This window comes from Lagopus leucura, unplaced genomic scaffold, assembly GCF_019238085.1.
Source record: "Lagopus leucura isolate 7727_CA_CO unplaced genomic scaffold, USGS_WTPT01 Super-Scaffold_100008, whole genome shotgun sequence".
Taxonomy (NCBI): Eukaryota; Metazoa; Chordata; class Aves; order Galliformes; family Phasianidae; genus Lagopus; species Lagopus leucura.
The window spans coordinates 23,510,618-23,530,410 of record NW_024962265.1 but is presented as its reverse complement, the minus strand read 5'-3'; the positions used below and the strand labels follow the sequence as shown (position 1 = coordinate 23,530,410).

General features: G+C 45.9%; 1 protein-coding gene across 5 annotated transcripts in view; it reads left to right on the top strand.

Annotated features, from left to right (window-relative positions):
• Nucleotides 1–2,368: 2,368 nt before the first annotated feature.
• ST7 (suppression of tumorigenicity 7) overlaps nucleotides 2,369–19,793 on the top strand; it is a 133,808-nt gene continuing 116,383 nt past the window's right edge. For 2 of the 5 annotated variants that reach the window (XM_042872481.1, XM_042872480.1), the window contains exons 1-2: nucleotides 10,784–11,521; nucleotides 11,755–11,989. Coding sequence is in view for 2 of the 5 variants with exons in the window: in XM_042872479.1 (XP_042728413.1) it covers nucleotides 2,445–2,646 (202 nt within the window). In the remaining 3 variants the exon portion in view is untranslated. Of the gene's footprint in view, nucleotides 2,647–10,783; nucleotides 11,522–11,754; nucleotides 11,990–19,793 lie in introns of those variants that run through there. The other 3 variants (XM_042872479.1, XM_042872488.1, XM_042872485.1) reach the window with 2 other exon arrangements.

The following is a 19,793-nucleotide window of genomic DNA, read 5'->3' as shown; positions in this document are numbered from 1 at the left end:
AATAAAATCCTAATAAAATCTCTTTATAGTACTGAAAAGTTTGCCTTTTTGACTTGTAAAATGTGTGTTGTAAGACTTTTTATTGATACTCAGCACCCTTTGCTACCAGAACGGAAAGAGGGGAGAGAAGTGGTGTTAAAAAGAGCCTGAACTGCAAACACCTCTTGCGTGTGACCTTGGCTGTTGCTTCAGTGGCACAACAGAAACACAATCCATCACAAGTGCACAGACACTCATGGCTCAGGATATCCCTCAACAGGTAATTCCTTCATCACCTCATGCAGATTTTTGTTGTTGGACACATTGGTTCCTCTTTCTTGATTGTTTTTAAAGGGAATTGATCATAGTTTTGCACTATAGGCAATAATATTCTCAGTGCTGCAGTATATAGACAAAAATTATACAAATTACAACTATGCTGAATGCTTGTTGTTTTCTGTAACATAAGATAACATGAGATGAATATTTTAGTTTAGAAATAACCATATGATGGGATAATGTTGATTTTTTTTCAGATGTGACATGTCTAAAATATTTATTTCCTTTCTAACTGGAAAAGGAGGCTGAGATGTTTGAAATGTGGTTTTCTATAATTTAACTAAAAATGTCCTTTTAGTAGTTATGGTGAAAGTGCCACCTGTACATTCTAATTTACAAAAGCTTTATGATTATTAGTGGGAAAACCTGTTAGTTCCACAGCAATAGAGCCATGTGGGGGCCACAGTCCCTTAACCAGAAGATCCTGAAGCTGCAGTTGTGCATGGTCCGGCCACAACCCCAACCACTGCACAGTCCATGGAGGAGCACATCTGTGTCTCGCTGCCTCTGCTACCACCAGGAGGTACAGGTCTGTACAAACGCAGATTGATTTTACTGTAATGTCTTCTAGCTATTGTAAACATCCTGGAGAAGTGACCGTGTTCTGTGGGGCCTTTTCAGTGGCAGATTTGAAAATGTCAGGAGAGCGTGGGTATTATGTCTGAAACTTTTGATGGGATTTCATGTCCTTTTGGTATCGCTTACAGATGCACTGAGCTGTGCCTTAAGATGCTTAGAGAATAGAAGGCTCCAGGGAGACCTCACTGTGGCCTTCCAGTACTTGAAGGGACCCTATAAGCTGGAAGGGGAACGGCTGCTTATGATGGTGGATAGTGATAGAACAAGGGGGAATGGTTTTAAACTGAGATGGGACAAATTTAGGCTATATATTAGCAGGAAATTTTTCACACAGGGGGTGGTGACACACTGGAACAGGTTGCCCACGGAGGCTGTGGATGCCCCATCCCTGGAGGCATTCAGGGCCAGGCTGGATGTGGCTCTGGGCAGCCTGGTCTGGTGGCGACCTACACACAGCAAGGGGGCTGAACCTAGATGATCAGTGTGGTCCTTTTCAGGCCAGGCCATTCTATGATTCTATGATTCTATGGTTCTATGTTGGGGAGCAGTGTCCCACTGTAGACTGCAGAAACACTGAGGGGAAAATCTGAGACAAGAAGCTGCAGTGTGTGGCACCTACATGTTTGTAAATGATGTAGCACTTGAAAGTAGGAGCTAGTGATGGTAACCAACTTCTGCATGTCTGTGTTGACAAACCTAGTTTTATGTAGAAATGTGTCACTGAGAGAGCCAAATCAGAAGAAAAACACAGGTCACAAAAGGAATGTTTTACTACTTGGTGATTATGCTTCATACACGCTTTTTCTTAATAAGACATTAATTTCTCTCATTGTGCAGAGCCTTCCGAGTGGGGGTTTTACAGCTCAGGACAGTGCTGAGCAATGCACACACAAACAGACACACGACGCCCAACAAATTGGTGCTGTGTGCCTCTGACACTGCACTAGCAAGAGGGATGGGCAGAGAAACTGGAAAAAAAAAACAAAAAAAAAAACCAAAAAAACAAAACAAAACAAAAAAAAAAAAAACAGACCGTACAAAAATCCCATGTGATCCCGATCTCAGAAAAGCGAGCCCCAGTTAGGGCTGTGAAAACACCGGCTGAAATCCTTGTGCAAACACACAAAACCAAGAAAAAAGTTGCAGTGTGCGCAGGTTTTTTCTTTTCCCCAATCGTTCCCGCTATTAATCTTCCCTTCCCTCCACCCCCCTCAGCCCCCCCGGGAGCCTCCGGCCGTTTCGTAGCGTTTCATCACGCTGCCGGTGCCCGCTGCCGCCGCGCTCCCCCCGCCGTGCCGGGGGCCGGCCCGGGGCCGCCTCGCAGCACGTGGCCGGGCCGGGGCTTCGCGGGGCCGCGCTCTGCCTTCCCCGCCCCCGGCCGGGACCGACCCGCGCTCCGCCGGGCGCTGCGCGCTGCTGCCGGGCTCGGGCCGCGCGGAGGAGCCCATTTTCTCAGCGCGGCGGTCGTGAGCCGTGAGCCGTGCCCCGCGCACAGCGGCAGACGCGCGCTGCGAGCTCGCAGCAGCAGGGAGCGCGGTGCGTTCTTTATGGTTTTCTTTTTTTTTTTTTTCCTTTTTTTTTTTTTTCTCCTCAAAAACATGGCTGAAGCCGGGACAGGCTTTCTGGAGCAGCTCAAGTCCTGCATCGTCTGGTCGTGGACGTACCTCTGGACGGTGTGGTTCTTCATCATGCTCTTCCTGGTGTACATCCTGCGGGTGCCGCTGAAGATCAATGACAACCTGACCACAGGTACGGCGCCCGCCCGCCGCCAGGCGGCCCCCGCCCCGGACGCCGACCCCGCGGGCAGCCCCGGCTCCGACTCCGCTCCGACGGCGACCCCAGCGCCCGGCGCCGCGAGGGGCCGCGTGGAAGGCCGGCGGTCCGGGCGCCGGGACCCGGCGGGGAGCGGAGGCGGGCGCGGACGGCGGGGTCCCGGCACCGCCGTCGGCCGGAGCGATCCCCGGGGCGTCCCGGCCGAGCTGGGCCCCGGGCGGCCGCGACTCGCGGCAGCGGCCCTGCGGGCGTCCGCCCCTTCTCCGCCGAGTCCCCGCCGCTGAGCCGCGGGAAACGAGAGCGGAGCGCGGCCTCGGGGCGGGGAGGTGGCGCGGCCCTGCCGCGGCCGGGCCCATGGCCGGGGCCTGCCCGCCGCTCCGTGCCCCGCGGCCGTGTGGACGGCGGGAGCCGAGGCTGCTGGGCGGGATCGGGAGGTGGTGCGGCCCGCGGGGAGAGGGCGGCGAACGCGCCGAGGGCTCGCGCTTGGTTCGTGGCTGTGTGCGCTACTGGTGTGAATTGAAGCTGGGGATGGTTCTCCTCAGCGTGTGCGCGCGTGTCGGTCAAAGCCTGCTCGCGCAGCGCCTGCGAACAGCTGACGTCTCCCGCTCGGCACCGGAGACCTGCGGGGACGCCCGGCGCGGCAGCGGGCGGAGCACGCAGGTAGCGGCGTGGCGCGCCTCGGGCTGCTACTTTCTGTAAGGGAGCGCGCAGCGTGCAGCTGTGACCTCCCGCCGCACGGCCTGCTTCTGCCCGTGCAGAGGGGCTCAAAAGTGTCGAGTGTGCTTGGCTGAGAGTGTCCTCTTAAATCCAGCTGAAGTAGCGGTGCTGCAATGGGGACAGACTGCGGAAATGCCTGAGTGTGCTCTGCGGCGTGCAGAGAAGTTGCCTGTTGGTGTTTTATCGCCGCGTGCTCTGCAGAACGAATAGAAGTTACTTGCCGGTGTTCTACCGCTGTGTCCTCTGCTTTAGGCAGAGTGAGCTGCTGGAGGAGTGCGGCAAAACACTCGGCTCCTTCCTTGTGCCGCAGACCCGCTGCTGTGTGAGGGCTGCAGGGGCACTGCTGAAGCCATCCCCTCCTCTTGCCCACTGGGAGCGCAGGTAAAGGGTAAAGATCGCCTGGTGAGCACAGGGCAGGCTGCTGCCAGCTGAACTTTGCTGTTGCCTGGAGTTCCTTTCACACGCGCTTCCCACGCCCCTCCTGCCCCAGGAGCAGACAGATGTTTCCATGAGTAAGCCCTCCAAGCAGGGAGTTGTACCTCTGGTGCTCAGGTGTTGGCTGAGGCTATTTGTGCCGCTCTTACTGTGAAAATGGCAAATAACAAACTGCAGCTTTCCTCCCCACCATTTCCTTCTTTTTCTGTACTTTTGAGAATTAACAGAGAATTTAAGTCTCCCGGGCAGAAATGCGCGCAGTGTGTTCAGTTCGACAAGCCACAACAATCAAAAGCAATTTGCATCCCTGTGTGCCTGCTCTCGCCTCATTCCAGCAGCACGTTTATCTCTAGTGTGGAGTGAGAGCGTGTGAATAGGAACCTGCGGTACATTGCCGGGCAGCTCATCCCTTCTGGGTGCATTCTTAGGAGCTCTGTGTGTGTGTGTGTCTGTGTGTGTCTGTATGAGGGCTTCAGGAGGATAACTTTATTTGTGGAAAATTGGTTTCTTTGAAGGATAAAGACAGAATGGTTATGGTGGTGAGTATGCCTGTGGGGTTAGGGAGATACACAAAATGGAATTGATACATTTTCCTGAGCAATTCATGTTATGCATAAGCATTTTTTAGCAGGATCAATTCTGTTTCTGACAAAAGTGAGATATGGGTTGTTCTTCTGAATTGCAAAGATCTGTAAGTGTGCAGTCTGCTGGGTTACCACTTTGCATTGGACTTTGCTCCAGCTATTAAGACTTAAGGCAGTATGCCACTGTTAGAATCAGCATAAGCATCATGGTGTTTGCTAATCTGAGCTGGGCAGTTGAAATTGTTCATTTTTCCAAGGTGTTTTTTTTTTTTTCTCTTTCACTTGAGAAAACTTAAGAAATTACCAGTGAGTCCCAAAGTGTTGATGAAAGTTAGTTGCCATGGGAGAACAATGGGCACAGTATGGCCTTAATGCATCATCTGTTCCTAAAAGCTATTTATTTGAAAATCAGCTCTGGCAATAACACGGAGTTTTTGTTGGTGGTGATGGTGTGTTGGGTTTTTGTTATTGTTGTTTTGAAAGCTTTTGTGAACGAATTAAAACCCATCTGATTCATTGTGGCTTTTCTTTACAACAGCATGCTGTCACTGGGGTAAGGTTTCTCACAGTCTCACAGAAACTCACACCAGCTATGATGCCAACAGCATTTATCTCAGTAATGTGAAAATCAAAGTGTAAGCATTGCTAGCAAAACTTCTGGATGACGTAAAAAGTAATAAGGTGATTAAAAACAATGATTGGGCATTTTCCCAGAAAGATCTGAATCTGTTGGTAAATGGAGGTCAGTCAAGCAAAACGGTTTTCAACACCCCCAGTTACAGACTGAGGCAGCCAAGAAGGGAAATGCAGTCTCTCATTCCTTAGGTGTGGTTTGCACCTCATGGAATAGTGTGTCTGCAGTTGGATGCCGTGTTATGCAAGAGTTCCCATCAAAGGCAGTGTTATTTCTAAGGTTGTCTGTGTTGGTGCAATTTTGTTTTTCTGTGAGTGGTGTCATTTGTATTCAAGAGGAAACTGAAAACCTGGTGAAGGTAGCAAAAACTGTTCAAGGGCTGGGGATGTGCATTAGAGAGAGAGATTCTGACTGTGACATGACTAGATTACTATAAAATGTTACTGATGTGGGGAGAAATAAACTGCCTTTGGGTCATGGAAAGGAAATTAGAACTCGTGGTTAGAAGTAGAGGGCAAACTCAATTTGGTCATAAAAAGTCATTAATTTTTAACAAACTGTGGATCAGCTGCTGAAGAAACCTTTGGGTTTCCAATTTCTGGAAGTCTTCAAATCAGATGGTGAAATAAGAGTCACTGGTTTGCATCCAGCACTAAATTGGTTTTCAGCAAGAACTTGTGCAACAGGCTATGCAGTGTCAGTGGTCAAAGTAATCAGGGGAGGTTTCACCAAATAGTCCAGTGGTCACTTCTAGCTTTAAATTTTAATAAGATCAGTGTGGGGCTACTTCTCTTTTGTTGTTGGGCAGATGTGCTTGCCCTGAGCGTTTTATGGCTGTGGCCAAGCTGGTAGCACAAGTTGGTTATCCTCTGTGTAATTTGCTTGCAGGCTTGGAAATGTTGCAGTTGTGGGCAAGTGTAATTTCAGTGCCCTCTGCAGACTACTGCGATGTAATCAAAGAGAAATCTACTAGGTCATATTAGAGAAGTTTTCAATAAATCTAATTCTCATGTTTCAAAGTGTTTTGAATTTAATTGAAGCTCGTTGCACAAATGAAATCATCAAGTCCTTCATGAATAGAAATGTTTGAGTTTTTATATCTGTGTTACACCATTAGCAGGAAGCAGTTGAGGAGACTTAACATGTCAGGTTAAAATATTAAATGCAGAATAAGTAATTAAGGAAGCGGATGTTACCATCTTACTCCAAAAGAACTAAAATAAACACAATTTCTTTATATAATGAATGTGCTGTATTTTTCTTCCATGCTGGCACACGCGTAAATTCCGAATGCCACATTAATCTGAAATAGGACACACCTCTTATAAAAATGTGCAGCCCTGCTCGTTTTTTCCTGACATAAGTTTGCCGTTTTGTTCGTGTCTTAAGAAGGAGAGAGGCCCAAAAGTTGAAGTTTCTGACTACTATATTTATCTTTCTGAAGAACGGTAGGAGGATGGATTAAGTGCAGCCAGCTATTGACAGGGCACAGAGGAAGGCTCCTCAGAAATTCGCGGGTTGAAGACGGGAGAGAAATTGGGAAACTTGGTTTCCTAAAAATATGAAGAATCTGTGGGAATGAGCTGGTGTAGCTTTGTAGGTGTCTGTATCGTGATACCGAGTTTGCTCAGGACATCCTGCTTAGCTGAAGTGGGGCAGCCCTGTGCTGCTACCAGCTGAGCATCTGAAGGAGAGTGAGAAACCAGTGGTGAGAGAAAGTGAAGGATGTCATTCTGAGGTCAGTAAGGACATGAGGACAGAGGAGCAAGGAGCACATCACCTCAGCTGAGAGCTGCTCGTTGTGACAGTTGGCTTGTGGGGTACACTTGTGTTTTTCTTTCTTCATTCTTTTTTTTGTTTGTTTTTTGTTTTTTAATTCTGATGATCCTACTAAAATAATTACTGAGGATTTTAATTCCAGGGGTTCTGTGACTATGTGTAATAGGATTCTCTCAGAGCCCAGAGCCTGAAACTCTGTGCCCGATGCCAGCCATCTGGAGAGGGGAAGAAAGAGGCTGGTGTGCACCGTGCTGTAACACTAGCCAGCACCAGATTACTCAGTTACAGCCAGGTTTTGTGCGTGAACGGGCAGGAGAGCTGCGCAGACGTGTTCAAAGTGTTCCTCTGTTCTCTGTAAAATTAGGATAGCACTTTCTTTTCATCCAAGAGTGTTTTTGACAACGCAGAACTGACAGCTTTTGAGGCAGCCAGGGTCTGCAGTAATTTGGTGTAGCTACAGTACGTTCACTGATGTGTGCCTAACACAGGCTCAGATAAATAAAATACTTGGGCCACTGTAGTAAATCTGTCACTGAACCCTAATTTTACCCAAGCTATCCAGAACTTAACCAAGCAGGAAAGTTGTGTGTGATTCTGAACGCGGGAATACTGCAGGAGATGAATAGATGAGGTGTGAGCAGATGGAGCACTCCTCTCAGGTTTTGGATCTGCTGCCTTCGGAGTGGCAGTGACTGCTGATGAAGCTCTTGTAATCCTTCTGATTTTCCATTTACTAGTTGTCCTGATCTTACAGATCTGTATTCAGCATTGGTGCAGTATACTGCTCTCCAGCAAGATGTAATTGGGGTTCTGATGGATGACAACAAGTTGAATATGTGTCCTGGCAGCACAAAGGACCAGTTGCAACCTGTGATGCACCAGGCCCAGCACGGCCACAGTGCAAGGGGAGAGGTTGTCCTCTGTGCATGGCATTTTGCGGCCTCACCTCCTGCACTGGGTGCAGTTTGGGTGCCACAATATGAGAAGGACGTAACAGCTATTAGAGAGTGTCCAAAGGAGGGCTACAAAGTTGGGGAAGAGGCTGAGGTCCCTTGGTTTGTTCAGCGCAGAGCAGAGGAGCTGAGGGGAGGCCTGATGGCGGCTGCAGCTCCTCACAGGGAGCGGAGGGCAGCGCTGAGCTCTGCTCTGTGTGACAGCGACCCGGCCCGAGGGAACGGCATGGAGCTGTGCCAGGGGAGGGCAGCTGGGGGTTAGGAACAGTTCTTCACCAGGGGGTGGTTGGGCACTGGAACAGGATGCTCAGGGCAGTGGTCATAGCACTGAAGTACTTGAGTTCAGAGACAGTGCTCTCAAACATATGGTTTGAATTTTGGGTGGCCCTGTGTGGAGCCAGGACCTCGGCTCCTGCAGGGCTGGGGACGCAGGGAGCAGTGATCAGGGCTGTCCCCGTGCTCCTCGCAGAGCTGCCCTGACCGCACACTGTCACCCAGGGTGTCTGCTGCGATAGCATCCTGACGGTGTGATCAGGGGGCATTGTTTCTGCTTGTAAATTTGAGCCTGGGAAGTTAAGCATGAGGATTGAAAAAGATTAACCTGACAAAGGCCAGGGAGTTGCAAATGGATTAAAAATAGGGAACAACTCTCCGTTTAAAAGGAGCAGGGCAGTTTAGGTTCAGGCATTGCTGCTAGCCTTTGGAAGCCAGCTTTCCTTATTAGGAACAAGTTTCCTTGGGTTTCCTTGGGAGTGTTTACGGTGTGAACTACAGAAAGGAATGTGGTGTTGTGACAACAGACAACTCGGAACAAAATTCAGATTCCACCAAAAGTAGGTGGATAAATTATTAACTCCCTGAAAGTGCAGTGTTGATTTTTTATTTTTTTTTTATATGAACTGGACTGTTGAAAATAACTTTTTAAATTTGTGACTGCTTCTGGCAAGGTTGGCATTAATTGTGTGCATAGATTTCACAGAATAGATAATTTGCTATGTACAGCTACAGTTTGCTGCAGTGCTACTTGTCCCCTTGCCCCCAAAATATTGTATTTAATTTCTGTATTTCTCAGAATGTAAGTGAAGTCTTTCCTAAATATTGTTCCTACTTTCCATGCAGTCCTAATGGATTTAAAGTAAATCTTGTTTTGCTTACTGTCAGCTTCTGTCTGCAGCTGCATGGGTTGCAGCCCAGTGAAGGTTGGTAGCTGGTGCACAGTTGAACACCAGGGATTTCTTTGGTGTTACTTTATGAGGGTGTTTTGGGGAATGGAGAAGAAAAAGTTGTCAGGGTATAGGCTAATATGCAGGAGGTTGTTGTACAGCAGATTTAAACTGTTTCATGCCTGTACATTCTCAGCATGGTATGCTTGAAGATTCTCCCTTAAATTTTTGTAGAAATGAATAAAAGCAATGCTATTTATTTAGACAGAATTCTTCACTGACTAAACATGGTATTGTTGCAGTAAAGCAGAGGCGATAGCCCCAACAAAACCTGTTAGATCAATTCCCAATGGGCGCAGCATGAAATGATACAGGAGCACATTGGCTTTCTACAGATTTTGCTGTTTCTTCAGGAATTTGATTTTTATTTGATCAAGGTTACATTTTCAGTCAGTGTCAAATGTGGGAAACAGAGTGAAGTTTGTAACAAACATAAGGTTTTCCAAAAGTACTTCTTTAAGAAATTGGCCACCTGATTACAGAATTTCTTGGTTTGCAGCCAGCGTTTTAGGGGAAATATGTCAGAGCCCCCAGAATAGTTTTTGATAATATCTTGAGTGAGTGTTCTGTAACGCTGCTGGTGGGCGACTGCTGAGTTGTACTGTAAGCTTCTAAATGGAGCCTAATACTCTCCATCTGTTGATGAAAATTTTCAGAAGTGCTCCTTAAACTGCATGTATGTAGTGGGATTTTCCAAAGCACCCATTGAACACCAGTGTAAATTTATCCTGAAAGCACGTAAGCCTCATTGTTCACATAGGTCTTTGGTTCTACTTGTCTGAGCAGCTGTGCAAGGACTGTGATGGCAAATTTAGAGAAAAATTGAAGATAGATTTTTTTTTTTTTTTTTTTCTGAGTTGATTGTTTCACAAAGAAAGGAAGGTGTAAACATAGAAATCTACGTGGTCAGTTTCCATCTATGAAAGACAAGAGGTGCTCAGCGTTGTCAGTGCCTGCCTCTGGTGGCAGGAATGAGGGGGACGCTGTCACCCCCGCCACACAGGCAAAACAGTGTTTGGGGGGAATGGTATGTTTGTGTTTTAAAATTGATTCAGAAATTTGCAGCAATCTCTGAGAAGAACTACAGAGAGTCCATGAAGGACACCTTACACTGATAGACTAAGGAAGCTCAAACTGTTCAGCTAACCCAGAGAAGCCATAGAGGCAACTTGACTGTAACTATGGAGGAGTGGAAGCCAGAACCCTGTTGGCAAACATCTAGCCAGCTTCCAAAGCATTCAGATACAAAATACATATGTTATATTTGGCCAAACTGGGGCCACAGTAATCTGAGGTCTGAAGAGGAAGCCTTGCTGTGAGATATTCTGAGTACAATTCACTAACTAATGGAAATAAAGGACTGGTATGTGGTTGATCAGAGTCTAAGCTACATTGTGGGAAGAAAATAGCAGATACTGATGTTGTCTTTAAAGCAGAAGAGACCAGTGTTACAAAACTGGGTGGCTGCAAGCTGAGTCCAGTGGAATTCATACATGAAGTATGTTTTTAACATGATTTCTCGAAGATGACTGCATTTGGCCCTAACTACAATGGCAAGCAGTGCTCTGGCTGTATTAAGACTGTCAGTGGTGTGACAAATACTGCTGTGCCCCAGAAAGAGCTAACTAAGTGAAACCTCATGGCCTGCCGTAAGCAGAGCTGAGCAGTAAAGATGCTGTCATGTTGAAATAAAAAGAAACAAAAAAACCCTAACATCTGACAGTGGTTGTTGCCTGCGTGCAGGTACACTGTGCTGGTGGCTGCAGTGCTTCTGGGAATTCCAGGGCTCTCATGCCTGGCTGATGCACCCAGGGCCCAGTGCTGCTGGGTCAGCTGCTGGGTCAGCTGACAAATCTCAGCGTTTGAGCTGTGCCTTGTGAAACAGAAAGAGCTGTTTGTGTCGTTGGCAAGTGGTAAAGCAAATAAAGCAACTTAAGTGGCAGCATACATTGAGTGAGCTCGCAGTTTCTTCTGGACTCAAATCTGCAAAAGCAAACATCATAGTCAGGAAATTATGAAGATGCAGTCTTTCTCAACTCGGTGCAACTGCTGTACTATTCAGCCTTTTATCACAAGGCGAGTTGTTTAAGTAGGTGTTTTATATTTAACAAAATGAGGCCCTTCTCCCAGCGTCTGCGAGTATGTCAAATGCAGCTGTATTGAAGTGTGCAGGAAGAACTAAGGCATGGGGAAATGAGACTTTGATCCTGCAAATCTTTAATGACATGATTTGTTCTGCGAGCGCAAGTCCCAAGTTGTATTGAAAGGGTCATAATAATGTGTGTGAAGTCTTACAGATGGGAGCTAAACAGCTTACCAGGATTCTACCAGGAGTGCTTACCAGGAGGCCTGTAGCAAAGCTGGGGGTAGAATCCCCTTCCCCACCCGGAAACGGTTTTCCCCTTTGTTCTTTGGTGATCGCATCTAATTTAGATATTTTTACAGGAGCTGCTTCCATAAAGTTTTCAGGGCATTTGTCAAAGAATTAAAGAGAAGACCTGACTTGGTCCTCTGGCAGACTACAAGGTATTAGTGGGAGCGTTCTTCCTCTGTTAATTGTTGGAGGCCCCTTCCACCTGTTTTTAAATTAGCTCTTTGTGGCATTGGAGGCATCTATTGAAAGATTGTATTATAACCTCGAGCTTGTCCTTGTGCCTGCAAAGTGTCACGTGGCCCAGTGATGCTGTGTAAATACTAATGAGTGAAAGTTGCTTTGTAAGCCACCAGCACAGTCTAATTGGTTTTGTTCTGTTTCTTAGGCTGGCACTACGGAGGGGCAACCGATTTTAGCACTGAGAACACTGCGCTTAAGCAACGCTAACACAGTTAAAGAGCAGAGTTAATGTCACGTTTCCAGAAGGCAGAACAAACAAGTTGTTACTGTTAAGCCTGAGGAGAAGATCTAAATTCAAAGTCCAAATCAAAACTTGCCAGCTGCTAAGAGGAGACAAAGATTTATTGTTGCATAGTCTAAATTGGAGATTTATCACGGGGGTAAGTTCAGTGCTGAAATGATTAAGTGCACTTAAATATACCAATTAGTAGAAGGATAAAAGCTATAGGGTAAAAATTAAATGCAGTCATCTTAGGATTCCTCTTGCGCACAGTGTGCCAGCTGTAAGCAGGAGATTTAATTTCCAGCTCACTTTCTAGAAATAAACTTGGCTTATTAAATGTCAGGCCTGTTAGGCTGCTGTTAGTTCTTATGCCCAGCAGCAAGGCTCTTGAAGATCAAATTTAAAGCGCAAGAAATGTTATTGTTGGTGTTGGTTTATTTTGTAAGGCTGTCATTAATTTCTCAAGAAAATGTACGTGCAACCTGAGACTGTTGTAATTATTGGTTTTTGTGTAAATAAGTGTTTTGGTGGCAGTTCCTGTATGTTTTATGCTGCAAATTGTTTACAGCACAGCTTGGTCTGGTGCGAGTTATATGATCTATTAGCACGCTTGATCTTCCACATGAATTTTCTCCTGCTATTTTTAATTCTGAAGTAAACTCGATAGCAGCATGCCCGCCTGGTGGATATTGCACAAACCTCAGCGTTAGAGTTCCAGACTGGTAATTTCTTCCAGTTTCAAAAAGAAGGTTGACCCAGACCTGCTGCAGGAGCTCAGCTGGTCCCAGCCCCTTGTGCAGGGGACAAGAGGACAGGTGAAAGTCCCTGCACATGGCTGTGGCAGCTCCTCAACCAGGAGCTGATAGGCCCTGCTGGGAGAGGGCAACAGAAATCACTCATGCACAGCTGCTGTTAGGAGACAGCAGGGTATCCAGGACAGGAGGTGGACCGACCTTTTGCATGATCTGATAGTGATGGGACAAGAGGGAGAGGGGCTTTAAATTAAAAGAGGAGATATTCATATTAGATGTTAGGAAGAGATTTTTTACTCAGAGAGTGGTGAGGCACCGGCACAGGCTGACCATGGAAGCTATGGATGCACCATCTCTGGAGGCACTCAAGGCCAGGTTGGATGGGGCTCTGGGCAGCCTGAGCTGGAGGATGGCAGCCCTGCCCATGGCAGGGGGTGGGGACTAAATGATCTTTAAAGCCCCCTCCAACCTAAGCCATGCTATGATATGACAGTGCTTGGCTTTATGGAGGCATCTGCGTGCTCAGAGTGGGCTCCTGCATTGGGTCAGTCCATACAGCCTTGTAGGTTAGGATTGAGGAAGAGTGATACAAGTGCAAGATCTCCTCAGCAGTAGATATTGTCTTCCATATAAATTTCCCTCTAAGAAAATCACCAAGACCCTGCTCTTTTAATCTGCTGACCTCATCTCATTACAGCAGCCCTTATTACAGCTATTGTCATCGTGGGTCGGGGAGACCCAACCCACGAGGAGTTTCAGAACATCCCGAGGTGCCTGGATTTCAGGATTCACCTGGGGCTGGTGAGATGGGATTTGGGCTGTGCCACAGTTAGGACATTCTGTCAGCCAGTCCTCTGGAGCAGGGGTTCTCACCTGTGGGTTCCCAACCCAGTTCCTCTGCTTTCCGTGATTATGCAGGATGCAGGAACTGCACTGTGTGGAAATTAAGAGCTGGAGAGGTCTCTCTGGGTCAGTGACTGCAGTCCTTAGTCACGGTTTATCCCCCTTCCCATAAACCACTGCACTGGGAGATTTTTCCACAGCTTGATTGCTCTGGTGGTGGTCAGAAACCTTGTTCTAATTCCAGCCTAGTATGGTCATGACTGGTTTGTATGCAGTTGTGCTCTGTCTTTTAGCTTTAAAACCTGTGGTGCTGCTCCGAGAATTGCTCCCCAGTGTACCCACATGGATATTTCCCTCCCACAAACTGCCCTGGTCTGCTCTCATAAAATGTCAGTATTTCCTTGTTCACACTAGTCACACCTGACCTGTTTTAGTTTTCTATCCCTTTCAAAATTGGGTAGCAAGCATTGTACCTAGTATTCCAAGATAAGGCTCTGTTAACTGTTTTGTACACGTAATGTTTCTCGCCTGCCACTGAGAATATTTTGCCATGTATTTAAGTGGTTAAACTGCCTTTTTGTGTCAGCATCTCCTTAGAGAGAGGTGCTAATGCTGCGGTCATGTAGTGTATCTAAGTGCTCTTATCCCTGCAGCTGGCCAGCTGCAAGCAAGAGCTCTTGCTGTTCTCCTGCAATTTGCTCTGTAAACTTGTATCCACTTTATTTCACTGCAGCTTGTGTGGCCTTTGTTTCTCCGTGAGCAGCCTTTCATTTCTCTGAGTTGGCAGCTCATACCAGTCTTCTCTTGCGCCCTTCTGGTTTTGGTAATGAAAATATTCAAGAAGGTTCAGCTGACAGTAGCCTCTCCTTGTACCCTGGTGCTTCCTGGCAAGCATCAGTATTCTCTGTTTGCCAGTTCCTCTATGTTCCCCACTTCTGCTTCAACTAACTTCCTATGTCACCATGTCAAATACTTTACTTAAAATCCACATAGTTTGGAGCTACTCATTTTTCTTGTCTGGAAAACTTTTTAATAAGGAAGTGCATCTGTTTGATCCAGAATGATTTATTTATTTTTCATTTTATCCAGTTTTTCATTTACCTCTGTTAATGTATGCTTGATGTATTGTGATCTTCAGATTCTGAAGTTTCACAGACTACTGCACTGGTATCATAGCTTGGGTTCTTGTCCAAAATACAGAAATACCAGGCTTTCTGGTGTGGGCTGGGGGAGTTTCATCAGTTTATTAAAAGTGCCTTATTACTGGACTTCATTTTTCAGATGCCACATCTTTCAGTAAGATCATTTACGTGAGTTCCAGTTCATCTTGAATGTGCTATGCTCTTTGAATTATGCCTCTGTTCCTCTTGTCACGATATTTATTTTCTTGCACTTTAGGTTTTCCTCCATGTACAACAGTTTTGTTCATGTTCAAAAGTGCAGCAGGGATTCCTTTTGTTTTGGAGACTGCTGCACTTGCTTACCTTACAGTCTCATTCTTGATGCTGCTGAAATAATCTTGCTGGCTTGGTGGGTTTATTTTGATGCACAGTGCATGAGTTCGGACAGCTCTTAAGGTATAGTTCTGTCTGACTTCAGCAAATATGAATTTATTTCTGTGCTTTTTGTCCTCCCTCAAAGCAGAGGGGTAAGTTTGAACATCCTGGGTCTTGTGTGCATTATGTATGCAGAGCTGATGTTGCTTTATTTTAAAGCACTGACTCATAGATGAGTATCTACGAGATAAAAATACAATGTAACTTTCCACAGTTATTTTGAGCCGGTCCGTTGAGGTTTTGGACTCTTTGAAGCAGTCGGCAGAGCTGCTGCTGCCTGGTGGTGAAAGGACTGTGTTGCCCCTGTAGAAGTTTTAGACGTTAGGTTCTTCTAGGGCAGTCTGTTGAGCACGAATGACTCCCCGGCACCTCCCCGCCGTGTGAAATGAGCCTGTGCACATTTGCTGTCTTACTGTGGGACATCACAGGTATCACGAAACTGAGAACCGATAGCAGCGCAGAGCAGCTGGTGTTAAATATAGATGGGTAGTGTGCACTGTGTGTCAGGAAAGGCCTGCTTGTCTAAGCCTGAACCGCAGAGTTTCTCTGATGCTTTTATATTTAAAGAGTTTTGATCAGTCGTCATCCCACACGTCTTTCTAAACTCCGTGAGCTTTCTAACAATGTGACAAATTTATACCATCTGAACCAAACCCAGTAACTGGAAAATTACTCAGCTGGAGAGTTTGGGTGCCTGAAATACTGTTCTGCTCTCAGGCAGCTCAGGTAGATCTACAACTCCTAATTCTACTGCAGGCAGTTATTAATTATGGAACATCTTTATTAATTGATTACTTTTATTTAGGGTTCTGATTATAGATCTGTAAGTGCACATCCCTGCAAACGCTCTGTCAGTCAGGACTGCTCCTGCACATTGTTGCTAAATGCATCAGCATCACTGGTTGCTGTACAAAAGCTAGCAGTACAGGGCTGAAATGCATATTCTTCAATATCTTCATTACAAGTCTGTCCTTCCCTAGGTATGGTGGAGTTCCCCTTGCTGTACCACAGAAATGTATGAGTTGGTGCACATTTGTACTCTCACTTTATAATGAAGCTGCTAGATACCAGTTTGGCTGGTTTTCTTGATATAAATCAGGTTAGCCTCCAGTCCATTATTGTAAATTTGCTCAGGAATCATAGAGTATCCTGAGTTGGAAGGGACCCACAGGGATCATTGAGTCCCTCTCTGAGCTTCATACAGGACCACCCAAAAATAGACCCTATGTCTGAGCACGTTGTCCAAGCACTTCTTGAACTCTGTCAGTGTGGGGCTGTGACCACTGCCCTGGGCAGCCTGTTCCAGTGCCCGACCATCTGGTGACAAAGAGCCTTTACCTGATATCCAACCTGAAGCTTTAAATGCTGACCCAGCACAGTCACTAGCAGGGCAGCTGCAACCCTCAGGGCCATTCCTGAGCTCAGGGAGCTAAGGTTCTGTCTGGAGCTATCTTTGCAGTAGACCTTGAGAGCTATGGAGGAGCTTTGGTTTATCCTGGGGTGAACACTGTGAAAGGCAACAAACACAGACAAAAGCAGAAACAGCCAGAGAGAACCCACAGAGATTCCATTTAGCTCTCTTACATACACTGTAAACACTTCCTAACACATCTGCATGTGATCCTTCTGCATAGGCACAAAAATTGATAATAAACACTGAATGAATAGAGAGGTCTCTTGTTTAATTTTGGGTTTCTTTTCCAACCTAATGTGAAATATTTAAGGGAGGCCAACACCAGGAGCACTGTGGCTTCATGAAGCACTTCTCCCCAAGAGCTCTCTGCAGAGGTGGCTGGATGCCCAGAGCCCATGGCTCAGCCCTTTGGGACCTTTCCTTGCACAAGGTGGGATGGAAGATCAGCTGTGTGTTAAGGTGGCGGAGTTGGCATTAATGTGTCTTGTGCAGGATGGTCCCTGCTGCTCCTTGGACGTGTGTTTATTTGCAGAGGGAAGCAGCACCCTGTAGCTTTGTTCCACCAGCTGTACCTGAGCCCACCCCTTGGCTCCTGGATAACCAAGGGCTTTGTTCTCCCCCTTTCCACCTCCCTCCTTAGATTTTTATCAGACTCTGATTGATCTTTGAGGTATAAATAAGTTGGTATTAGAAGTATCTTCCCTGTTCTGTTTTATGGTGTTAATTTATTTGGTGTGTGTATTTTAAATCTACAGTATGGAATTACACCTACAGGATAATGTTTTCACAAGCACCTTTGTGTTTCATTGCCTGTTTGTTTTAGTCAGCCATTGCTTTACTTATTAACACGCACTTGTTTATATGTTTATATAATAGGCACGGTAATAAACCAGAAAGTGCTTTGCTAGCTTTAAGAAAATCATCAAGTAATCTGATACACAATATAATATATACACAGTGCTCTCTTTTACCCGTATGCTACTGTGATTTTGTCCTGTGTGTCTTACTGCTAATTTGCAGGAGGTTATGTTATCAGTTTTGAATAAAAGTTAATATTAATGAGAGATATGAAAGCACCATAAAGAAATACAAGCCAGCTCAAATAAATCTGGTTTTGCTGTGTTACGCTTCTGTGAATCCTAATCTGTAGTTCAATAAGAGGAGCGTTGGCTGATTCAGGTCCTCAACTTTATTTTTAATGTCTGAGGCCCTCTGATATGGGATTGCAACACTTCATGACAGCAGATGAAAGTGATCTGAACTTTGAATTCTGTTCTTAATTCATAGTGAATGAAATGAACTGCATGTTTATTTACAGAGATCACGACTATTTGGCTTGTTGTGGCTGAAGGTAAGTTTGTTAGAAAGGATTTATTTGCTTATGAGGAAGATGAAATTATAGTTTCAATTCAGCAGGTTTTCTCATGCAGTAGCACCCACAGCACTTGCAGTTTGTCTGCTTCCATTCCCTAATGGTTGCTGTTTAGATAGGAAAAGTCAGATGAGCCTTTGTTAAAGAGAAGTTTTTGTAGGGGTTTTCTTTATCTGTGCCAGTTCACTCCTAGTCCTTCCATTAGCAGGGCAGCCTGGAGGGCTCAGCTGCAGTGCCAGTACTGCTTTAAGCAGACTTTGCATCTGATATGCAGTAGTGTGGGCAGAAGTAGAATAGTCCATCTGCATGTTCCGCACTAGAGGGCATCCTGTTAAAGACACAGGAGGAACCTGGTGACATGAGAGGCAGCCATTGGCCTGTGGGAAATGTAGTCTGAAAGAGCTGAGGTCTCCTTGCATCTGACAGTGCCATGTGTTTCTGTTAGCAGCCACACACACACACACACACACGCCATAGTACACCCTCGTGCAGCAGACCTGTCAGTGGGCTGGATCCTCTGTATGCAAGCTGAGATTCTCAGCAGCCACAATGCACCAAATTACCTGCTGCAGATGTGAAGGTAGTTGGGTGCTGACCCGTGGCAAGAAGTAGGGCTGTAAAGTTGTCCTACTGCTGATGTAGTTGTAAGGCAAATGTGATCCATCCTTGTCCTTCAGAAGCCCACCTGTGTGGTGGACCTCTGGATTGCTTTCATAAGATCAGCTGGATGGTGAAGTTCACAAGAGCCAGGTCTTTGGCGAACTAAAGGGACAGTGGTGGCTGCAGTGATGCTGAGTTATTTTAAGTCAGACAGAAAGTGGAAAATGCAGGAATAGAAGGATGGTTGTTGACTAAAGATATCTCAAACTCAGCTACCTGGAGAGGTTATTGCAAAACAAGCTGTGCTGTGAATTTGGATCAGTTGTAGTGATGGAAGCTACATCTGCCTACTATGCTGGGGACTTGAGGAAGGCAGTGGGGTCTTCTCATGGAAGGAGCTGAGGAGATGACAGCCATCTGCCTGCCTTTGAGCTCAAGAAGCACTTAAACAGATTTAAGCTCACTGCCCATCCCACTGAAGATACAGGAGAACTCACACTGGGCAGTTCAGAAAGGACAGTCGGCAGCCAGGGATGCTTTCCCATACTACTACTGGAAGCACAGGCTGACTCCAGCTGACTTATTCCATACAACTAGCTTCATTTTGTGGAGGTTCATCTTCTACTCACTTGTTATTAGGTAGATCTCATGAGTCATCTCTGAGCAATTTTTTGTTTATGTACGTGTACAAACAGATTAAAGGTGGTGGCTCTTATGTATTTATTTATTCTTCTCCAGATACAGTTGACCCATTCAGGCATCTGTAAATACAGACACTGATGCAAGACTGAAAAAATGACCCTTTTGAATCATCTTTATACAAGAAGAATATTTAAGCTGCTCATTTTTAGTGTTTGATGTTTATATCTGAGATTTGCTAGGAAATAATTCAGTATTTCTCTTTTATGCTTATGTCTATCTTGCTAATAGAACTGTTCAGTAGATGGTTTTATATATGTATATATATTTAATGAATCAACCAAGGTCTGTCTCTGTTCATTCAGTTTTGTCTCCATCTGCTTAATGTAGTTGCTCTGGACTGCCTTAGATATTTTGTGTATGCACAATGGCATCATTTGAAAATAGGAGTGTGCAGCTGTTTGCAGCTGCCCAGTTAAAGCGGACCCCTCAATATCAGGTGTCTCTGGAATACAGCACTTCTTTTTCACTGGGGCTGGATGCAGGGGTTTATCTAAGGGGTTTCAACAGGACTGAGGTTCTGATGCTGTGTAGGTTGTGTACTAAATGCTAGCTCTCACCTCTGCCTGATCTATCCAGATAGAACAAAGGCAGGTATGAGTGACAGAAGATGACAGATAGCATTCAGTCACGGTTTAGAACAGGTTGCAAGGTGACAGACAGGTCCCTGTTTTTTAATGCTGGGTCTCACCTGCTTTGTGGCTACTAAGTTGATTTGCGTGTGT